Here is a 22503-nt window from a genome sequence, read left to right on the forward strand (position 1 = left end):
AAGGTCTGCAGTGGGCATGGGGTGCAGCCCCAGCAAAGGACCTTGTGCTGTGTGGGACAGCCATAGTCAGGGGCCAGAAGAGGTCTGAGGACAAGCACACAAGGATTGCCATAATTTATTTGGGAGCTGATCCCTTGTGTCCACAGGGCCAGCACCTAAGGGTGAAGGTTGCAAGGTGCATGCAGCTGTCCATCAGCACTGGAGTGGAGAAGACCAGATGCTCAGGTTTCTGTTGGGGTTTTTTCTACTTTTGGGGATAGGCCTTGTAGGCCCTGGTATTGCCCCACTTCTAGATTGTCCCTGCACAGGATGTGTGGTTGTAGTACGCGCAGCACTCCTTGAGCCACAGCACACTCTCTGCCTGCTCAGCCCAGGATCCCATGAAGGACAGAGTCCCATTCTGGAGCACGGAGCTGGAAGGAGAGACACAGGGTCAGGAGAAGCTGCTGCGCCAGCCCCTGTCCTTGGGCAGGACCAGATGGCTCCAAGGCCCTCCAGATGGCTCCCACACCCACCTGGCAAAGAGCTGCTTACAGCAGGTATACATAGTGTAGCTGGTCGAGCTGAAGTTTGCGGTGCTGAAGAACATTGCGCAGTCACCCACCTCTGTTGGCACATGGAGGAGACCTGGGGGACAAGGTCTTCTGTTGGGACTTAAGAGGGACCATGGATCCAAATTCCATACCCCAAGCAAACTTTGAGTCCTGTACCCTGTGCCTGCTCACAAGTCCCACACCCTGACTATACCTGATTGCAAATCCTGTGCCTGGGACTGTGCAGGTCCCACCTCACACCCCAAGACTTCAGGAAGCTCCTTGCCATACTCCAGAAGTTGCCCATGAAATGTTCCAGCCCAGAGGAAGATGAGGGGCCCCAGGAGAGCTGTTGGGCTTGGGCTGCCCTTGGCAGAGCCATGAGGGGAGAGCAGGGTTTGAAGGTTCTGGCAGAGCCATGGGGAGACAGGCCAGCCACCTCCATCCCTGAATGCTGCATTTATGGGGGTCTTCAGCCCTGTGCCTGTCCCTCCCTGGATCTCTGGCCCTGCTGCCAGTGGGCAGAGACCTACCTGCCAGGCAGGCATTGAGCATGGAGACACACATGCCAGTGAGCAGGGACCGCAGCACCACGGAGGCAAAGTCACCCTTGCGCTCGGGCGCCATGGAAGCTGTGGGGGCAAAACAGACAGTGGGGTGAGTCAGATCCTTGCTCCAGCTCTACACTGGGTGGGGGACAGATAGGATCATGATAGCCTCCTCAGTCCTGAGCTGGCTCTGCCACATAGTGCCCTGCTGTCTGGAGGATGTGGTGATCCCAGCCAGCACCCAGTGTGCTGTCTGTCCGTCCTGGTAGAGCACTGTGCCCACCCTGCACCCATGGGTGATCCACCAGAACACTCCCAGCACAGGAGTCTCTCTGCTCTTTCCCCTGTGGCTGGGTGACACCCAGGCTTGATGTGCTCTTGCCCATGGGTGCAGTGCAAAATCATCCTGGTCACCTCATGTAAATCCTGGTTTTTATCTGGCAGAGACTGAACATGGAGGCTTGAGGACAGCAAATTCCTCCTGCCTCAGCTGAGCTCTTGCTCCATCACCCAGGACCCCACTCTCTGAGTGCCCAGGCACTCAGGACATCAGTCACACTCACATAGGCCTCCCAGAGTGATGCCAATGGTGCCGAGGTTGGCGAATCCACAGAGGGCAAAGGTGGTGATGCTCTCAGCTCGCTCCTGGAGGGCACAGCAGCAGGGGATAGTCACATCTGCCCAGGAGCAGCCCCAGAGCTGAGCACCACATTGGAGCTCCCAGATAGACATGACAGAGAGAAGTCCCCCACCCCAACCCCTTCTCCGTCAGCTATTTTTGGGAGCAAGGATGAAGGCTCTCCCTGGAAAGAGGCTGGGCTGGGGGAACAAGGGGCCCTGTAGCACTATGATCTATCCAGCAAGGAGCAGGATAAATGGGAAAGGGCTTCACTGACTCCTTCCTCCCACACCCAGCTGTGAGCAAACATCCAAGTCTAACTGGACATAGGTGCCCTTCCACTCCCAGCACCATCATCCTGGTTCAATGATCGTAGAGGACTTTTCCAAACTAAATGGTTCTACGATCCTCTGCCTGCCCACCACCCGCCTGCCGAGCCAAGTCCCGTGCCCCATTCCAGCAGGCTCTATCCCTGCCCTGTGCCTGGTAGGGTGGCAGGTGCCCCTCACAGATATCCACTGCTTCCGGTTCCCGTCCCACTCCTCCAGGCCCATCAGGCGGTTCTTCTTGTATGTGGCCAGCTGCTGGTACGCCACAAACTCATTCAGGAAGATCTTGATCCCCAGGAGCTCAGCCACCAGCGGTGAGTCTGCCCAGTCTGCCCCCATGAGAAAGGCCACAGGCATGAGGACATAGGAGCAGATCACCTGGGAAAAGCATCCCAGAAGGGAACGGGTCAGAGCTGATCTGTGCAGCCGCCAGACTGGACATCCACTGCTGGCATTGCTGAGAACCCAGCAAGGGTCTCAGCAGCCCACTGAGGCAGCGGGCAAAGGTGGGGACGGGTGAGGGATGTCAGCTCAAACCATGGGCCTGCTCTTGGGGATACCTGGAAGGTAAGACCCTCAATGTCTACCATCTCCCCGAACCAGCGGAGGGCAGCATTGATGAACTCCAGCACGGCCAAGAAGGCGATGAGGTTGGCCGCAATGTTGCCCACGAGCCCCACGGAGGTGGCAGCCCCATTGCTAGCAGCTTCCAGGATGTTCTGCTCTTCCCTGCATGGAAAAAGACCCCAATGTACTCATCTGGCTGGGCATCCCCCATGCCAGGTCAGCGCTCACTCCATGGATGCGTGTACACCACAGGCTCTCCCAGCCTTGGGCCACCCGCAGCATCCACTTGTGCCCCAAAGTGCCGCCACGGCTTCCCTGCAGTAGAAGGACACGTGCAGCCCACTCCACTGCCCCTCTCCTCAGACTCACCCACAGGAGAGGCGGATGCTTGCTTTGCCCTTGAACTTGGACTCCTCCACTTCAGGGTAGACAAGTTTGGCCATGGCGAGGGCACAGGGCGCAGCCATCACAGAAGCTGCGATCAGTGACGCTGCATCAATCTGCAACGTGCAGACCAGAGGCATAGGCAGCTCTGCGCAAGGCTGCGCCCCATGACCTGCCACCCCAGGGCATTCCAGCACGTGGCTGGCATCAGCAGTGATGCTCAGAGCAATTCAGGGCTCTCCGCTTGCTGAAGGTGGGAAAATTGGCTGTTTTCCCATCTAAGCAGCCATGCACATGGGGCAGCTTGCCTGCATGGAGGCGATTGCTGGAGCTGCAGCAATTGTAGCCTTGGTGATGTTAATCTCTCCTGCTGTTTGACTTAATCATAATGGTTCTTGTCTCTTCCTTATCCCTTTTTATTGGTATCAGAGCAATAGGTTGAATAACACTGTTACGTTCTACCTGCTGATGAAGGGCCAAGTTCCCAGCCTCACCCCTCTCCTGGCAATGTCTCATTTCTCTGACCTTCCACCTTTGGTTCCCCATTTAAGGAGACTAATTAATGTTTAAATGGCAGGAGCTCAGGCAGCAGGTTAAGGAAAAGGTTTGTTCAGAGCACTGATGAACTGGAGAGGGCATCCCTGGGGGCTTGGTGCCAGAAGTGCCCAGCCAATGCTGGAGGAGCAGGGTTTTTTCCCTTGGGAAAAGAGGAAGGGGGTGGGTGTTGCCGTTTCTGTTTAAAAGGGGGTTAGAGGGGGGACACTGCTCAGTGATAGCCAGTGAAAAAGTGAGAATCACTGGCACAGTTTCAGTTGAATATAAGGAAAAATTTTCTTGTGTCTGAGGCACCTGTGGGGGAAACCAGAGAGGCTGGGGGAGATCTCCATCCATAGGATGTTCACCACCAACCTGGGCATCCCCTCAGTTGCCATAACCTCAGTTAGCAGGAGGGTGGATCAGAGACCGCCCACCAGAGGGCCTTTCCAGGCTATATTATCCCATGATTCTGTGGGATTTACTCTGCTCACTGTGCAGGGACACACAGTAAGGGTCCCATAGCACTGCTTTCTACCTGGCAGGGCTCTAGGGTTCTGGCCAGGCCAGCAAAGGTGGGGCTGGATGAGGTGTCTTTGGGACAAGGTGAGTCTGGACACTCTGCTCTCATCCTGCTTATGGAAGGGGACCATGAGGCACCTGCTGGGAGTCTTCCCTCATCCCCAAGTCCAGGGCAGTTCTTGCATGTCAGTACCCTGTAACAGGGAGCATGTGGATCCAGCTGCTCGTGCACTCACCCCAAAGGATATGTAGGCACCCATCACGCTGCCTGCAATGGTGGAAAAGCCACCAGTCATCACAGCATGGATTTCTGACAGGGTCATGTCTGTGAGGTATGGGCGGATGAGCAGCGGGGCTTCAGTCTGTGGAAGAGAAAACCCTGCTGTCCTTGGGATGGAGCCATACAGGGCCACAGGGAGGGAGAAGACCCTTTCTCCAGGGCAGGCTCAGCTACAAGCACTGAGGAGCTGGATCTGCTGCCCAGGACCTTACCTGTCCCACAAAAATGTTCCCTGCCACACTGAGAGTCTCAGTGGCAGTGGTGCCCATTGAGATTTGAAGCAGCCAGGAGATCTGGGGAAAGACAAGGCCATTGTGTTGACAGAGGCTCCAGGCACCCTGCCACCATACCCATGAAGCCAGGCAGTGTTTGGCCCCTGCATGGAGGTGATCCTAGGAAGCACCCCCAGACCAGGTGGAAACATCAGCTCTAGGGTTCAGGTTTTTTGGCCTTCTCAGAAGGACATGTTAGAAATACAGGAGTTGTGTCTATCCTTTTAAGCAGGACAAATCACCCCAAGTTAGTACCATGACAATTTTCCTGGGACATCTTTTAGCTGACAGTAGTAGACAGAGAACCCAACAGGTCCTTCTTCTTTCCACTGCCATCCCAGATCAAGGAGTGAGGCCCTACCTTGAGAATAAGCCACTGCATGACACCGAGGTAGTAGAGGATGGACATCACACAGCTGAGGAAAACAATGATGGGCAGGGCCTGCAGGCAAGGCACAGGGTTAAAGGAGAGCTGAGCCACACATCCCAGCACCCGTGGGCACCAGGCTGGGTATGATGTGGTACTGCACAGCCAGCCCACGCTGGCACTGGCACTGGGGTGCCACAGCACTTGGCCAGGCTGGCAGGAGGGACAGGGACCAGTGCAAATCCTCCATGGCACTGAGGAAGTCCACAGCTGGGTACACAGCTGAGGGAGATCCATCTCTGAGATGGTTGAGCTCTACCACAGCAGATCTGGCTGCATTTAGCTTTGCTCTCCAGGACCCAGCAAAGAGGCAGACCTGAAGAAAACCTCCCCATGCCCCATTCCTTGACTGACCTGGAAGGCAAAGACTTCTTCAATGAGTGTGTTCCCAAAGACAAAGCTGGAGCCAGCTCTGGTGTAGCCCAGAAAGTACTGCAAGGGAAGAAGTTACACAGTAGGACAGAGATCTCCATCAGGTCCTTCCCTGATATCTCATTCTGCCTAGTGAGGAGTTGTGCTTCCAATCCCACAGCTCACTTCACTGCACACCAGAGAATGACCCTCTGAGACCTAAGATGGGGATACTGGTGGGCTGTCCCAAAGTCAGAGGGCTCTGCTACAGCCTGGAAGGGAGAGCACATCGAGGGCTCTGAGCTGCTGCAGAAAACCAGGGAAGAGTTGGCTTCCCTCCAGTCCCGAACATGCAATCTCTGCTGTGTCCCCCTCCCCATGCCACACTCTGCTTTTCCTGTTAATCTCAGGGTACAAGCACAGGATGGGATGAGTAGATGCAGTACCTGGACCTGGTCTCCCAGCCACTGGAAAGCTTGGCTGCCGGGAGTCGTTCGGAGAACAAAGAGTCCGAGTAAGAACTCCAAACCAAGACCCCAGAAAACAGCTCTCCAGGACACCTGGGGACAAAAAGCAGAACAGGAGCTGAAATGTTTTCAAGGCCTACAGGCTTCCCCCTCTGGTTTCCAGCTGCTGCAACAGCAGCACATGACAAACACCACACACTGCCCCGGGGTGAAGATCATGGGGAGACCGATAAAGTGTCACAGAAACCAACAAACATGGGTTGGTGACAGAGCCAGAAATGAGTTGGTGAGACTCTGGAACTGGCTGGAACATAACTTGCCAGTTTGACCTGGGATACAAGCACAAAGACCTTATGATGATTGGTAGCACAGAACTGCTAGACTGAAACTGTTTGTTCAATAACCCTTTGGAAGAGCAGGATGGAGGGACTGCCCAAAGCATTGCAGCAGTTTGGGCTGGAAGCCACCAGGACTTCAGTTACTTCTGACCAAAGCTCTCAAGGCACCTGAAGCCCAGGTGTGGGTCTGGTGCTGGGTTTCTGAGCCAGAAAAAACAGGACAGAGGCAATGCAGGGGAGCCCTGGGTTGGGAAGCGGCAAGGAGAGCAATGGGAAGAGCAGTGAGGTGGCTTTGGGGTCTATCCACCCAACCAGTTCAGCTCCCCAGGCTGCACCCAGCTCTGCCCAGCTCTGCTGGCCTTCTGCTTCCTCCAGAGAAGGGGATGCCAGAGGGAATGAAGCACTTGTTCTCCAGTGCTGGGTGGCCACCTCCTGCGGGGGGACTGATAGTCAAGTCACACCTGGAACACATACCGCACCATGGTGCTTGGAGCAGGCAAACAGGAACAGCACCAAAAAGCAGAAGCCACCTAATGAGATGAGCTGCTCTGGGTTTCTGCCGGTGTCCAAAACCAGCCACACAATCAGGCCTGCCAGGAGGGCCACCCACAGGAGCCTGCAGAGGAAACCCCAGACTGTCAGCAAGATGATGTCCCCATAGGGAGAAAAGCTCATGAAGGGCAGGAGCTGATTGTGATGGAATTGCCACGGTAAGGTCCATGTATCCGAAGAAACCTGGGGCTCAGGCACAGCGAGGGGTGTGAACAGCCATTGCACTACTGAGGCAGAGCAGCAAGACATTTCTGCAATGGCTTTTAAGTGGTCCCCAGGCTGGGCCATGCTCGCCATTTGTGAGGTGCCAGCATGGCACATGCAGAGGCATGGGAGGGAACCCAGGTGCTGGGAAGGATCTGGCCCTTCCTTCTCCTGACTCACCATTTCAGCCACAGCCAGGATTTCTGGAAGCACTTCCCAACAGGGCGGAGGAGCAGCAGAACCTTTGCCCCACAGTGCTTCTGGAAGACCTTCCAGCAGATGAAGAAGACAACCACGGCAGTTATGACCACCAAGGCAAGGGCTCGCTGGAAGTTGAGGTAACAGGCCGCAATGAAGTAGCACAGATAGGCTGGAGAAGGCACATTGGGAGTCAGAAACATCAGCGCTGTAAGATCACGGGTTCATGACTCACTAGGGCCAACCACGAGATTAATTTCCTCCCAATGTCCTTCCCTGGCCACCCCTGAGAATCCCATTTTGCATGAGGAGATCTTAAGAGCACCACCCCAGCAGGGAGCAGAAGGGTCACATTAAACCCTTTGGGCAGGTAGAGAAAGGGCAGGGGGACAGTGAGGTGAAGACAGAACTGGGCAGCAGTGGTGCAGTGAGGAGGGGGCAGTGAGGCTGCTGGGAGTAGATACAACCTCCACACACTTGACAGTGTTCAATCAGTGGAGTCTGGAGGCACAGCCAGCCAAAGGGGTGGGGGTGTGGAGTCTCAGTGACAGCAAGTCCTCACCTACTCCAAGGAGCCCCAAGACAACTCTTCTCAACACCTTGGCATGATCCTTGCAGAAATGCTTTGCCTTGGATGCCGGCTGCAGGGCCTTCCTGGGGAGAGTCACATGCCAGAGACATGAGAGATGCAGAAGATGGACATGGAAGATCAGCTCAAGCCAAGCCAAACTATCCTAACTGCAGCCAACCCACCAGAGCCAGGCCATGAGCATGGCTCCTGCTGGGCACTTCCAGCAGCAGGAGGTGGTACAGGTGGGCCATGGTGAGAAACCCCACCACGCTCACCATCACCTGCTGTGGGGACAGAGACCTGCCAGTGGCACCCTACAAGGCCACACGGAGCCATCAGACACTGTCCCCACCTCAATACCACCCTACTCTGCTCCCAAATCAGGTTTGTCTCTGGCAGAGCTCACACATCTGTGCAGATTATCCCACCTGCAGTAGGAGGAGAATCTCCCTTTCCCTTCTCTTCTCTCCTCTTGGCTCTCACTGCGTGGACCACCACATTCCTCATAGTGTCTGTTCTCTCCCTGGAAAACATCATTAACTGGAGCACCCTGTACTGGGAAGGGAAGGGAAGGGAAGGGAAGGGAAGGGAAGGGAAGGGAAGGGAAGGGAAGGGAAGGGGAATTTACCTGGAAGCTGAAAGCTGGGTTATCTGTGCCCTTGTCAAGGCTGTCCAGGGTTATCTGGTTTCCTTCCATCTCCAGAAGCTCCTTTGCTTCAGTGTATATGGGAAACAGCACTGGGAAGGTCCGATGCTGGCTGGGGAGAGCAAAATGGGATCACCTCTGGGAAGCTCAAATGTCCCACTCTGCTTTTCAGTTTTGGGTCTCTGAGAGGAGAACGCCCCTTGCAGTCAGTATTCAGAGCAGGTCCTGCCCCAGCACATTGAGGGACCATCCTATGGAGTCCTCAGGCCATGGTGCTGGTGTGCTGAATTCCTTGTTCTGTAACTCTAGAGAGGTCTTTACTCTGCCGTGCTTCCAAGGAATTATAGGAGAGGACTGTATGCAACAGGGAGTGCTGGTACTCCTCCTCCAAGTTGGTGACAGTGTCCACCAGCCTCTGTGAGCCCCTTTGCAAGAGGGATTTTTCAAAAAGTATCCTTCATCCTCAAAAGGTCTTGGTACAACCAAGTAAGATGAGGAAGAAGGTCCTTTCATGGTGATAATTAACACAGTGAAGGAACAAGGGGTAGGAATGATTTATAGTTTACATAGGGACTGGTCCTAAAAGAGAATCATACTGGGAGAACTGGTCCAGCAAACCCAGAAGAACCAGTGTTATGCCAGGGCAGGAACCCTTGGAGCATCCCATTTGGACACCCTCCTGATTCCCCTACCTGGAGAAGGATGAGGAAAGAGCAGAGAGTTGCAGGCAAGGCTGTGATCGACTGCAGAAGCACTTCTGTGTGAGGACAGAGGCCGTAAGATGTTGTCTTTGCTTTGAGGAGAATTGTAGAGGTCTGTGCAGAGAAGGAGGAGATTACAGGATCGGCGCCAGTTTCCCGCAGCGTCCACTGAAGGGAAAGACGGCTCCAAATGCAACAGGTGAAAGTGGGGAGTTTTGGAGAACATCCCCCTCATCGTGGGACCTCAGGGCAGCTGAAGGTGATGTGGCCAGGGCTCCACGGGCCGGCAGAGCCACCATGGGGAACCACTGGTGTGTCCTGGCCGCATGTGTCCCTGGGTTCATGGCTCCTCAGCAGCAGGGCAGGACCCAGGGCCATGGTGGGAACCCAGGAGCTCACACCCCCCTCCAGGGCCTCCAACACTGCTGCTGCTCCTGGTGCTCAGGGATGTCTCTCCAGGACCCTGGCAGGGATCAGGAGGACCTCCGCTCCCCAAGTCCACCACCACTTCAGGGACACCCTCCAGTACCCATCTGGTCTCAGCGGTCCCTCCAGGATCTCACGGAGTTCCAGGACCACCCCAGGTTCCTGGCTGTGCCCCTGTCTCAGGTTCAGTGCCTCCCAGGGCTGATGCCACCTCCTTGTCCCCCACGCTGCCAGCCCCAAAATCTCTTGTTTCAGTGCAGTCTCATTGGCTGCCGTCCCCTCAGGAGCGGGACCATATGGACAGGCAGATAACGAGGGAGGGAGCGGAGGGGTGCCCCAGCGCCCCCTGCAGTGTCCCCGCGCACTCCTTGTGTCCCCCGCAGCCTCTGGAGCTGTTTGGCACGGGACCCTCTGCCCTGTGTCCCTGCACCCCACGCTCTCACACCCCCGGTGGCCTCATCCCCCGCCTCCTCACATCCCCGGTGGCTTCTTGCCCTCCGTGTCCTCACGGCTCCCCCGCCCTGGCACCCGCCGTCCCCCGGCACTCACCCGCCAGCCGTGCCGGCCCCGCAGCTCCCGGTCCCGTGTCTCGGTTACCCATTAACAGCTCGGTCCAAAGAGCTGGGCTGGGCGCTGCGGCGCCGGGGCCGGCCTGGCTCCTCCCGGGGCTCACACCCGGCTGCCGGGAAGGGCGTGCAGGGCAGCCCGGCGGCGTGCCAGTCCAGGCCACCGGGCCATCCAAAGAAAAGGTCAGCCGGGGGGACTTTCCCCCTTGGCAAAACGAGCCTTGAGGAGAGATACTGAAAGTAGAAATCAAACTTTTACCCCACCCCGGGAAATGCTTCCCAAAGAAAACCAGAGTGGGGCACACGTGGCCTCCAAAGCGTCAGTGGCATGAAGTCATGTCCCCTGGTCCCCGAGAAAGATGGGGTGGAAGCCAACAAACACATCCCCTTGCACTGTGCGTCCGAAACCACCTTTTCACGTGGGATGATGGGATTCGTATGCCCAATTTTGTGCACTCCACTGGTACCTCCCGCTCTTTGTTTGCACAGGGAGCGGTGATGTGGCTCCGAGGGTGCCAAATCGGGGTTGGCAGGAATCACTTCAAACATCGGTGATTAATGATACCACGGGGCGCTCAGGTCACCACGTGCCACACGCTGCCCGTAAACAAGCCGCTCTGTGCCAGTTCCGCGCCTTCTCCCTATGGATTCGGCCAATCCCGTGACAAAGAGGGAAACCGTGAACGCTGCTGGTGCGACGCTTGTTTAAGCTCTCTCGACGCGCCTGGGCGAGATCCCCCAGCCCCGCGTGTGACACTCGCGGCACACCCACACCCACACCCACACCCACAGCCAGCCCCGCGTGTCGTCACACTCACAACTCACCCACACCTAGACCCACCCCACCACACGTCAGAGCCCACAGCGTCAACGGTCGCCGCGCCAGGCTACTTACACAGAGCCCTGGTAGCGCGCCGTGATCGTATAGTGGTTAGTACTCTGCGTTGTGGCCGCAGCAACCTCGGTTCGAATCCGAGTCACGGCATCGCCTGGCGGTACCACGGCACACGGGCTCTGCTCTTTTGCCGGCGTTGGTTTATTTCATAATTCAATTTCGTCGTTCTCTCTTATTATTTTGAACTTAATTTTATTGTTTTTAATTTATTTTAATTTTAAAATTTTGTTTATCTATTTTCACTAAATTCTATTTCATTTTATATGCTTAATGTAACTTAATTTTCAGTTTAGTTTTTAATTTTTACTGTTTTATTCTTATACTTAATAATATTTTCTTTAATTTTCTTTATTCTATGATATTTTAAATTTTTATTTATTTATTTACTTTTATGTAATCAATTGTTTTTTTGTTTAGTTTTTATATTTTATTTTAATATTTAATTTTATTTTAATAACTCATTTTATATTATTTTAAATTTAATTGTGTAGTTGTTTTATTATATTTACTTTTATTTTACTTAATCTAGTGGTATAATTTTTATATATTTCATATATTTTTTATTTTAACTTAATTTTTAAATTCTATTTTTATTTCAATTTTACTCTTACTTTGTATCTCATTCTCTCCTCTCCTCTCCTCTCCTCTCCTCTCCTCTCCTCTCCTCTCCTCTCCTCTCCTCTTTTCTTATTTTGGTCTATTTTAAATTTTAATTTTATTATTTTATTTATTATTTCTACTTTTATGTTATTTTTTTCATCTTATGCTATTTTCTTGTTTTCTGTCCCTCCGCTCCTTCTCTCCCCGGCGCCCGCGGACTCCCCGCTCCGGGCGAGCCCAGCTCGGCCCAGTCCCGCAGCCCCGCGGGCAACCGATAGAAAAAAAGAAAGAAAAATGAAATGTTGGCGCAACGTGACAAAAAAACAGAACGTGCGGTGGTTCAGGGGAAAAATCGCAAAAAGAGCGGAGCCCGTGTGCCGTGGTACCGCCGGGCGATGCCGTGACTCGGATTCGAACCGAGGTTGCTGCGGCCACAACGCAGAGTACTAACCACTATACGATCACGGCGCGCTACCGGGGCTCTGGGCAGGCGGCCCGGCGAGGCGGCTGTTGACGCTGTGGGCTCTGACGTGTGGTAGGGTGGATCTAGATGTGGGTGAGTTGCGAGTGTGACGACACGCGGGGCTGGCTGTGGGTGTGCGTGTGGGTGTGGGTGTGGGTGTGGGTGTGCCGCGAGTGTCACACGCGGGGCTGGCTCTGAGCGCTCCCGCTCCGCTCCCCGCGGGCATTCCCAGGGCGCAGCGCCGGAGCTCCGTCCCGTGTTCCCCGCGCGCGGCCGGGGCGGTGGTGATGGGCCCCGGGCTGGGACCTCGCCCAGCGCCCGCTCCGTCATCCCAGCCCGGAACGTGGCCCTGGTGCTCTCACGGCCCTCACCCACGCCCTGGCCCCAGCCCCGAGTCTCGCTCCGTGTCTGACCCCAGCTGCGCCGCTCACTTCCTCACCTTTTTCCTCTGCCCTCGGCCCAGCTCCCTGCTCTGACCCTGATCCTGACCCTTCCGCTCATCCCAGCCCTCTGTATCCTCGGGCAACCCTGTTCCCCCAGCTGTAACCTCACCTCTTGCTCCCCTGCGTATTTCTCAGAGAGTAAAATTTCTCCCAACCACAGGCTTAATGAACGACTGGGCACAGAGGTATTGGAGAAGAGAGGGACTAAGGATATTATGCCCCTGAAAGAGCAACAAGTATCAGTCTGTCCCAGACTCCTTGTTTCTCCTGCTCAAGCACATATCAATACCTAATGGCTCTGCTCTCACCACTGCTGCTGCTTTCCTGCTCCCAGTATTAAAGGTTCTTTCATTTTCACAGATATGCAAAGAATTCAAAACACCTGGGATCAAAAAGATTTCTTCACATAAAATATTTTAGAGTGATTGCAGCATGACTCATTCTTTCTGAAGAGCTGGAGCTGGTCATAGAAACATCAGCTCCTTCATATGGGATGAGCTCATCGCTTGTTATACATATGCACCTCCCATGGAAAGGGGTACAGGGAGTGGCAGGGGACTCCTACAACCATGCTGGCCATGTCCCTGCACCCCATCCGTCCTGGTGTATCTGCTGCAGCTGGAAAATCCTAAATCTAGAACAGTCTTCCTGTGGCTTGGGGCAAACTGGAGAAATACCCTGCGTGATTTGATTACTCTGTGAAGTAATTACTCCTGCCACTCTGAGCTCATCATGCTCATAACCAGCCCAAAAGATCTCAGAGTGGTGGAGGAAGACAGAATGTTTTTTTGTGTCCTCTCTTTGTCTATGCCCACCTCATACCTGTCCTCAGCAGTTTGCTGGTGTGCCCCGCTGGTGCTTCAGCAATGGTGGGATCCTTTGCAGTGGGAGATGCTCTCCCATGTCAAACTGGCTGACCAGGAGATGCTGAAGGGGTATCTGAATGACGTCAGTGTCCACATGCTACTGTCCTACTCCAGTCCCACCTTTCTCCCTCTCTTGACCACATGCTGAGATCCCAGTCCACGTCTGTAATGGGGCTGCAGGGATACTGCTTTTGTTCATGAGTGTCCAACCCTGTCACCATCTCTGTCCTTATGCTGGAACAAAGTAGGTGCAGCAACACTGGAAGGAGATACGTGGTTCTCCTCCCATGCCCAAGGAGTTTGACACCATCATCATCCCCTTGACTGCACCAAGGACACAAATCCAACCAACAGACACCTGCAGGACAGGTGTAGTTGAGCTGTAGAGGTGGGATCACTGCAACCTCTGAATCCCAGCTCATGAGCTTGTGAAGGGAAAAAGTCCTTGTGCTGCCCTGTGCCTGGTCTCTTGTGCCTTCCTCTGCAGTGGCACAATGCCATAAGCTGGGCTGTGTCCCTAGTGAAGGGATAAGCCCAGCTCCATGTTAATCTGGATAAGTGTGTTGGGCAGGACAGTGTGGTGGGACCCACGGGAGATAGTGGGGCATGCTCTGGCAGGACATGCTGTCCATGGCTGGCAGGGACCTACAGTGGCACACAAGATGACCAGGAGATTCTTACTTGGGGACTTGCATGGGCAGGCACAGTGGGACCCCTGAGGCTGGTGTCACCATGGCCTTTATCCCAACTCCTGGCCTGGCAGGATGCAGAGCCCATGTTTGGGTGGGTGGGTGGATGCTGGGCACTGCTCACACAGGGCACACAGTGTGGCATGGAGGAGACAGCAGGGCCTGTGATTTGGCTTCTTGGCAGATGTTTCTAGAATGTGGAAGTTGACAGAATTACAATGACCTCAGCTGCTGGAACAGGCATGGTTGAGATAACACTGCAGCCATACAGGAGAGTCAGCCAAACATGGAAGTAAGCAGGGAGGTGGAAAGGACCCAGAGATAAGGAACCGGGTGTGGATGAGAAGGAGGAGGCAAGAAACTGCTGCCACCCATGGCTGGCAGTGGTGGCCTGTCCCAGCAACTTTCTGTTGTAGGCTGCCCTCCCCAACAGAACTGGGATGAGAGCACTCCTAAGGAAACCTTGCCTGGTTATCAGGGCCCCAACCACCCTTTGCCACATGCTTTTTAGTCCAGATGGTTTGAACCTGCCAGGATGAAGGAAAAGAGATGAGTTTGTGGGAGTATTGAGAGCCCCATCTGTCTGCTGGGTAACCTGATCCCTTTAGGATGCTCAGCACCAGGGCAGGATGGCTGCTCCAGGCAGGCTCCTCTGCTCTTCCCACCCTGCTCTGTCCCTCAGTGTCTTTTCTCTGAGCCCTCTGATGCCTGTGGGTTGCTTTCAGTGGGATTTTAAAGGTGCCTGGAATATCAAAACACCAGTGCAGCCAGACAGAGAGTGCTGCTGCACCCAGACGTTGCCACTTTGTGGCACAAATATAAATCTTGCAGCTGGCAGAGGGACAAGCGCAATTCATCACTGCACAGCTCTCTCAGCTGCTCTGCCCTCGAGCAGCCTCTCCAGCTGTTCCCTCACTGGGGCAGCCCCTGGTCTCCTTTCCCAGTCTCAGGAAGGCAGATGGGAGGCAGAGGAATCCCCACCACATCCTCTTTTTCTCACAGATTGCTAAAGCAGCTACAGGAGCAGCACTGGAGCTGGAGAGGCAGGATGGATGCCAGTGCTGGGAGGATGTGCTCTATGTTTTACTGGAGATGAAAAAGCAGTGGTGCAGGCCAATGCTCTCCTCTCTGGCTATTCAGAGGCCATTAACCCAACTTGGAAATTGCTCTGCTGTGGAAATCCCACCTTCCTTCCTAAGGAAATCAGAGCAACTCTACAATCATGCCCACCATCCCATATTCCCATCCCCATAGGCACTGCTGGGGCAGAGCTGGATGCTAGAGCAAGAGCAAGGAAAGCTTCTGGGACTGGGACAATTTGAAGGTGAAGGTTTGTGGAGGTTTTAGGAGTGAAGGACAAAACACCTGAACTGGGAGACAATTGCCATCAACCTGACCTCATACTGTCCCCACCATCCTCTTCTAGGGCCACAAAGATGGTCTGAGGGCTGGAGCCTCTCTGCTCTGGAGCCAGGCTGGGAGAAGTGGGGGCTTAACCTGGAGAAGAGAAGGCTCCAATGAGACCTTAAAGCCCCTTCCAGTGCCTAAAGGGGCTCCAGGAGAGCTGGAGAGGGTCTGGGGACAAAGGCCTGGAGTAATAAGACAAGGGGGAATGGCTTCCCACTGCCAGAGGGCAGGGTTAGATGGGATACTGGGAAGGAATTCTTGGCTGAGAGGGTGTTGAGATCCCTGCACAGGTTGCCCAGAGCAGCTGTGGCTAGCCCATCCCAGGAGGTGTTCCAGGCCAGGCTGGACAGGTCTTGGAACAACCTGGGACAGTGGAAGTTGTCCCTGCCTTGCCTAGCTCCAATACTCAGAAATCAAAGAAAATGATTGGGGCAGGGATTTATCAAAGCTGTCCTGTCCAAAACCCAGGGAGCACAGCCTAGAGCAACCTCTTGAGCTCTTTCCTTGTGTGTCCAGCATCCAGCTGAAGATGGAATGTGAGGAAAGTGTCCCAGGGGAGAAGCAGCCATCCTGCAGCCCTAAATAAATGCTGTCACATGTCTGTGTGTGCCCTGCCTGACTCCAGCTGCCAGCCCCAGCTCTCACTCTGCCTTTGTCTGTGCATAGCAGGAGCCTCCTGCTGCTGCAGGGATTTATGGCCTCCACACAGCCACCTCTTAACCCAGGTTTATGCTGCTGAATGGGCAGAAAACAGGCCACTATGAGCTGCCAGGCAGCTTGCCAGCCCTCACCTCTCCACTTCTTGCACTCGTCTCTGAATTCACCTTCATTTTCTGCCTCTCAGCCCTTTCAGAGAAATTGGGCTGGTGGCAATTGCAATTGATCCCCTCTCTGTGAGAGCAATGGCCACTGTTTTGCTCTTGTGCACTGAGCCCATTTTCCTGACAGCTGATGACAGCCCTATTAAGAGATATAAGGGGATACCAGGGTGGGTGTTGCCCACAGGCAACATAAAGCTGTCTGGAGAAGGACCCAGCTGTGTGAGCATGGCTGTTGCAGCTGGATTAATCAAACCCACCATTAACCCCTTCCCAGGGCACTCAGGTCCCCTGCCAGCTCCACAGCACAGGCCCCCACCAGCACATTGCTCTGATTGAGCTGCAAATGCTCCAGCTCCTTAGTTTGCTCAGCCTCAGATCGATGAGGGCAGGCAGCTTCAATCAATTCCACTTTACCACTTGCTATTGAGTTCAGATCCATGCTCTCGCAGCTGATCCTGTTTCCTTCTTTCATTCAGAAGAGGGATTCAGGCATTTTGTCCCAGCTGGATGCTGTTTTGCCCTTACAGGATCAAACCCTTTGGTAGGAGCAAATAAAACCCAAAAATGGAGGGCCAGCAATGAAGGGACTGAATTTGTGCTATGGTTGAAGCCCCAAGAGCATCCACCTGGCTGTAGAGTGTGGAAGCGGGTGGCTGGATGAGGCCATGCAATTTGCATGATATAATAGAGCTGTTGCCACCAAGCCAGCATCTGTCATGAGGTTTCCCTGTCATTATCCTGGTTTCGTTACAGGAAAGCTTCTGTGTCTTGGTTCCCCTGTCCCCACGGGAGCTGAGTGGGGAGAATTCAGCTCTCTGGGATTTGAGCCCACACAAAATCATTTTGCAAAAAAAAAAAAAAAAAAAAAAAACCAAAACAAAACAAAAAAAAAAAACCCAAAAAAAACCCACCAAAACATCAAAGAGTTTACATAACAGCTGTTTGGATATTTCCCTCAAACCTTGCATTTATCAGTGAAAGAAGTATTTCTCACCCTCTGGGTGTCAGTCCTGCAGTCATTTTTCTCTCCTCTCTTGTCACCCAGCTCTCTCACTGGCCTGTCTCCAGGATGCTGCACCTGAACCTGTGGAAATGAAGTTTCCCAGTGCTCTCCACACCTCGTCAAAGTGTTAATGAGATGATGGACCACATACAGAGCAGTTGTGACACTCGGGGTCCTGATGTGCAGGGGCTGTCAGTGCAGAGAGCAGAGGCAGGGACCAGGCTCGGCATGGCTGAGGTCATGACTGATGGATCTGGCTCCAAGCTGGCAGATGTCTTTCATCAAGTTGTCATCTCTTCTTTTGCTCAATTAGCATTGCCTCAGTTATACTATCAACTGTATAACAATTTTTTTTTTTTTTTTTACCGAAAGGCTGGAGAGCTGCAAAAAGTGCCTGCAGGAATTTGCTCCATTTGGTAAAGACACATGCTTTGTGCATATCCTGCCCCGGCTTTGATGGTCTCCTGGTGCAAATGTGTAGCAGCACTTCCCCTGGACACGATCCCTGCCTCTAAAAACTCACAAGTCTCCTTTGTGCTAGTCCTTGTATTTAATATGTATTTATGGATTTTTTCTGTGGATTTGTGTGGTCTTGTTCCTAAACCACATAGCATCTGTAGCAGCCCCTGGCAGGGAGGGCTGCTGTGTGCTCAGTCTCTTCCTTGTGTTATCACTGTTATTTCAGCCTCTCCCACCTCCCCCAGCTGTGCAGATCTCTGCTGTGTGATCCCAGCTGTCTCTTTCCTGTGCCAAAGAGCCCTGGCCCTTGTGCAGAGCCCTTGGATCCTCCTGTTGCCCTTCTGTGCACATTTTCCAGCTCTGCTGTATCCTTGGAATAGAGGGACCAAAAATGCATATAAACTGGGACTGGCTAGGGAATAGTGATATCTCTGATTTCATCTCTCCTTTTTCCTGACCTTTTCTATCAGCTTGACAGAGAGTCTTTGAGGTTTTGACTTCTGCTGAGTGCTGAGGGGACAGTTTCACAGACTGTCAGAGCTCCTAGTCTCAGAACCCATCACTTTGGACAAGAGCCTGGGCTTGGTTTCCCTATGTGTGTCACTTCCCTAACATTGGCTTTTGTCTCATTTTATTGCCAACTTCCTAAGCCTCTCAAAGTCCTCCTGCAAGGCTTAGCATGCATCCATAATTTCCAGAATAATTCAATATTATTGCAGACTTTGCCGTTGACCTCATCTTGTCAAAAGATCTGTGTGTGGAAATGCGGGGATTTCTACTGGATCACCTCAGGGGCCTGCTGGCTTTTTCCAAGAAAGCACTAGCTATGGTAAAGAGAAATTCACTGCAAGAGAGCTGTATCGACTCTTCCCCAATATGTCATATTTATCCATCTGTTCCCTAACGATGCCAGTTTCCTCCTCCGTATGCCAATTTTTGTTCATTTGCAGAGAACAAATATGTCATTTATCAGCCTGGGACTCCCTGGCTGCCTCTCAGGAAGTAATTCTGGTGTCACAGTTGCCACCTTCCAGTCCTCACGTCCCCTGCTGTAGCCAGACCCTGGAGTTGGTTCGGCTGTCACCCAGCAGATGTGACATCCTCTTGGTCCCTGCTGTGCTGCACAATGGGGTGTGTGTGGGTTGCTCCCGGGGAGGAAAGGAGCAGGCACACAGGCACTCCAAAGCTCCTGCAAATGGCTTTTGTTTGAAGCTGTGGAAGAAGTACCTGGAGATTTTAGGAGCTGCAGGCTTCCCTGCAAGGCAGGGTTGATGCTGGCATCAGGGGAAAGAGTCGACCCAGCACCTGACTCAAGTGACACGTGGGCAAGTGTCAGATTCAGCCCCCGCATTACCTGGGGGTGAGTCACCCGGGAGCGTGCAGGGGCAGAGACCTTCTCCTCTGAGTCACCGGAAGCTGCTGTCCGGGGGACGCTGCGCTGTGTCCGCACCACCCAAGGTTAAACTGGAGGGAAAGGTTTGCCATGAAGACGTGGCATGATCCCTCCTCAGCCCAGGGAAAGTGCTGTGTGCTGTTCTTGGCCCAGCTGCCAAACAGGGTTCTTGTCCCCAGCGGGGGGTGAGCACCAGGACCACTTCAGGCAGCTGAAGCAGTTCCTCAGGCCCCGGAGGATGGATGAAGGCTGAGGATGCACACAGCTCTCCCCTGGGCTGGCAGGAGCCCGGAAGACATTACCTGGATTTTTCTTCCTCGTGCATGCTCTGTCCTGTCTGAATTTACCCTGGCAAGCAGCTCCTTTGGTAAGAGGAAGGGTAAGAGGAAGAGCACCAGCCCGGAGATCTCAGCAAAGAGCTCCTGGACCCTTCAGAAGTGGAGAAGAGGGTGGGAGCAGAGATTCCAGTGCAGATGACCAGCCCTACATCCTTGCACACAACTGCAGAAAGCCCTTCTGGCCTCCCCTGTTCCCGTGGTCCCTCAGAGTGAACCACAAATCACTTCTGCACAGCCATGGATTGTCATCTTCCTATCTGAGGACTGTGTGCAAACGGCTTCATAGCCATGCTTCCCTCCTTCCTGGGGGCTCCATGGACTGTGGGCAGTGCCAGCAGCAGGCAGCCCCCAGGGCTGCACATCCCACCTGGAGATGCTTCCTGCTGTGGCTGCATGAAAGAGAAGCTAAAATGTGGAGTCTGGCATGCAAGTGGTGCAGCCTGTGCTCCCTCATCCTCTCCCATTTGCCAGTCCCGCCCCACCTCCCCTGCCAGTCCCTACACCTGCCACACTCCATGACAGCCATCTGTCACAGTGAGTCGCAGGCAGAGTGGCATCACAGCCACCGTTGTGGTGTCGGGGTCAGTCTCTACAGTGCAGGCATCAAACCTGGGTCCCGACAGGAATAAGGTATAGAGCGTGTAAACAGTTAGGATTGGAGCAGCACCAGCTGCAGCACGAGCTGCAGACAGATTCTGACTTTGGATGTGGGAGTGTAGAAGTCTGCCACTGCTCCTCCAAACCTGAAGTGAACCACTGTGAACAGAATGATGTCACCAGCCTCTCACCATGACTGCAGAAAAGAATATGAGCAGCCTGTGCCTGTGCTAAGCCATGCAGGTGTTAAGATCATTTGGTCTCCTTCTGGAGGCCCCTTAAAGCTCCCCAAGCACAAAGAAGTCTCCCAGGGGGGCTCTCACCTCAGCTGTGTTCTCTTCACCTGCTGCCTGTGTTGCTGCCTGGGTGGTTTGGTCAAGGGGAAGCCAATATCCAGGGGAAGCTCAAATCTGAGGGCTCAGGTGAGTGCCGGGATTTTGATTCCCCTCCAAGCTCTGCTGAAGCCTGCGGTAAGGAGGTGATCCCTCAGAGGCACAGATCAGAGAACAGGGCTACATTGGGCCAATCTGGAAGAAAAACAGGCCCAAAAAATGGTGAGGAGGTGCTGGGGTCCTACACGGGCATGGACCACAGACCTTTGTCAAATCCCAGCACGGCCTCTCCAAGGAGGGAGCAATGTGGGGGATGTGCCAGGACTGGATGAGGAGGAAGAACCTTTGCAATTCCTCTAATATGGTAGTATTTAAAAAAAAAACCAAACAACACCACAAAGCTAGATCCCTCCTCAGTCCCCTCTCTGGAGACACTGAGCGTGTGTTTTCCAGGCCTGAGGATTTAACAAGAGCCATCTCCTACAGCTGTTGCTGAACATCCTCCTTGGTTACTAATAGAGGGTGGAAGTGCTTTCAATCTCAAGTGCCATTAGCCCTGCTTCCTTCCAAATGCTGGACAGGCTAATTTATTGAGAATCTCTGCCTTTTCTGCATGTTAATAAGTCTCTTAATCTCCATCTGAGAGCCTGGGAGCGAGGTCTGCTGCTAGACTGCTGCAAACACAGCCTGATGATCACTTTGTTCCTCACAGATGCTTTTTCTCCTGCTGCCTTTTGCATCTTGCAATCCCCATGGTTTGAAATTTCCAGTGCTGTTTTCTGGGTTTCATGGCTGTCTTCCCCCTTTGGAGGAAGCTCCCTTGGTGTCTAGCTGGACCTGGCAAGTTTGGATGGGTTTCTCAAGCAGGAGTCTGCTCAAGGAAGCAGGAAGTCTGGGACTCAGTGGGCTCCCTGGGCACACGCTGGGCATGTACCATGCCAGGCTAGCACAGGAACCTCAGTTCCTTGGCAGCCCCATCCTCACTCTCCCTCCTGCACAGGGCTGGTAGGAAGGAGGTCACCATGAGAAACTTCTCTCCCCAGCTAGGCACCCTGACAGCAAGATCCCAGCATCTGTCCCCACACTCTGCAGGACCATGGCTCCTGGTGTGAGGACAGGCAGGGACACACTGTGGCATCTGTCCCTGCTCACTGGATGCCTCTGCATGCTTCACAGCTTGCAGTGGGACCTCTGTGGGAGTCTCACTCTTGGAGCATCCTGGCCCTTTTCGTTCTTTATGGCCTTCAGGGGATTCAGCCTGTGAGCCTGGAAGCAGGTTTGGGTGATGGTGTGTATTTAGGAAGGGATGTGAAGGATTTGGGGGCATAGGTCTGGAGACAGGGCTGCTGAGGCACGGGGAGATGGTCTTGGTGATGGGTGAGCAGAGAAGGCTGCCGGCTGGTGATGGCTGTGTGTCCAGGAGGAGCAGTCAGAATGTGTGTTAGCATGTTTTTTGCTGCTTCCATGGCCTCGGGCTCTGCTGCCATGCCCCAACAGACTGCTCCCAGTGCCACATTCCCGCTGCATCCCTGGGGATGTCCTCGAGCCCCTGTGCTGGGGATCAGCCCTGCACGCTCACTCCAATGTCTCTGCACATCCAGCTTGAACTCAGGGTTCTTCCCAAGCACTTCCCTGTCTTGTCCCTGCTCACCCCTTCCCGCAGCGTTTCTTGTGGCGGTCCACAGCGCCAGCCTTGTGTTTCAGTGTCTCCTTGGAGCGAACAGCTCCGGGGGTCTCGCACGGGGCTGCTCCCACCGAACACCTCCCAGGCAGGGGGTTTGCACCGAGGAGTTGGACTGGATGACCCTCGTGGGCTCCTTCCAGCTTGGGACATTCTGTGATCCCATGAGGGACACTTTACCGCGCTGCCTCGCCGGCTGTCTCCTCGGTGGCCTTACCCCTGGTGCCGAAGGACGCTCCGGGGTGGCTGGGAGCAGCGCTGGGGCCGTATGGGGCCCGAGGCCGCCGGGAACGAGCCGACAGGCCGCAGCCGCTCGAGCGCGGGAGGCGGCCCGGAGCGCCGAGGAGGGCCGGGCGCGGCGGAAGGCGGCGGGGAGCGGGGCGGGCCCCGGGGGAGGCGGGCCGGGGAGGCCGGGCCGCGCTCAGGGCCGCGCCGGACCGTGCCGGGGGGAGCGGGCGGGGGGCCGCGGTGCGGGCGGGGC

At 54.3% G+C, this 22503-nt stretch overlaps 1 protein-coding gene and 2 non-coding genes across 6 annotated transcripts; 1 reads left to right on the plus strand and 2 right to left on the minus strand.

Annotated features, from left to right (window-relative positions):
• Nucleotides 1-99: 99 nt before the first annotated feature.
• Nucleotides 100-22375, minus strand: LOC128813286 (sodium/nucleoside cotransporter 1-like). Of its 4 annotated transcripts, none has more exons than XM_053988271.1 (19): nucleotides 17214-22375; nucleotides 9035-9157; nucleotides 8325-8454; nucleotides 8125-8219; nucleotides 7688-7779; nucleotides 7108-7297; nucleotides 6646-6787; nucleotides 5813-5926; nucleotides 5370-5447; nucleotides 4950-5030; nucleotides 4529-4609; nucleotides 4273-4398; nucleotides 2966-3096; nucleotides 2590-2758; nucleotides 2210-2407; nucleotides 1645-1726; nucleotides 1067-1165; nucleotides 516-627; nucleotides 100-413 (listed from the first exon to the last, which is right to left on the minus strand). In XM_053988271.1, exons 1-19 carry the CDS (start codon nucleotides 17237-17239, stop codon nucleotides 290-292), a joined length of 2193 nt encoding a protein of 730 aa, XP_053844246.1. In that variant the 5' UTR covers nucleotides 17240-22375; the 3' UTR covers nucleotides 100-289. The 4 variants fall into 4 exon arrangements, with proteins under 4 accessions (XP_053844246.1, XP_053844247.1, XP_053844248.1 ...); XM_053988272.1 differs by lacking the exon at nucleotides 17214-22375 and adding an exon at nucleotides 10019-10062 and having other exon boundaries at nucleotides 7108-7333; XM_053988273.1 differs by lacking the exon at nucleotides 17214-22375 and adding an exon at nucleotides 10019-10035 and having other exon boundaries at nucleotides 7108-7333; nucleotides 9035-9211.
• On the plus strand, nucleotides 10949-11020 carry TRNAH-GUG (transfer RNA histidin (anticodon GUG)). Its single transcript has one exon. It is a non-coding gene; the product is annotated as a tRNA-His (tRNA).
• Nucleotides 11927-11998, minus strand: TRNAH-GUG (transfer RNA histidin (anticodon GUG)). The gene has a single exon. It is a non-coding gene; the product is annotated as a tRNA-His (tRNA).
• Nucleotides 22376-22503: the final 128 nt, after the last annotated feature.

The sequence above is a fragment of the Vidua macroura genome, chromosome 12, assembly GCF_024509145.1.
Source record: "Vidua macroura isolate BioBank_ID:100142 chromosome 12, ASM2450914v1, whole genome shotgun sequence".
Taxonomy (NCBI): Eukaryota; Metazoa; Chordata; class Aves; order Passeriformes; family Viduidae; genus Vidua; species Vidua macroura.

Bases quoted from the DNA above. Each gene is read 5' to 3' on its own strand.
- LOC128813286 (XM_053988271.1), bottom strand. From the start codon at position 17,239: ATGACTGCAGGACTGACACCCAGAGG. The intron at 3,097-4,272 runs GTGAGTGCACGA...TGCACGTTGCAG, and splicing joins GTGCCTACATATCCTTTGGG to ATTGATGCAGCGTCACTGAT. The intron at 628-1,066 runs GTAGGTCTCTGC...CTTGTCCCCCAG, and splicing joins GCTCAATGCCTGCCTGGCAG to GTCTCCTCCATGTGCCAACA.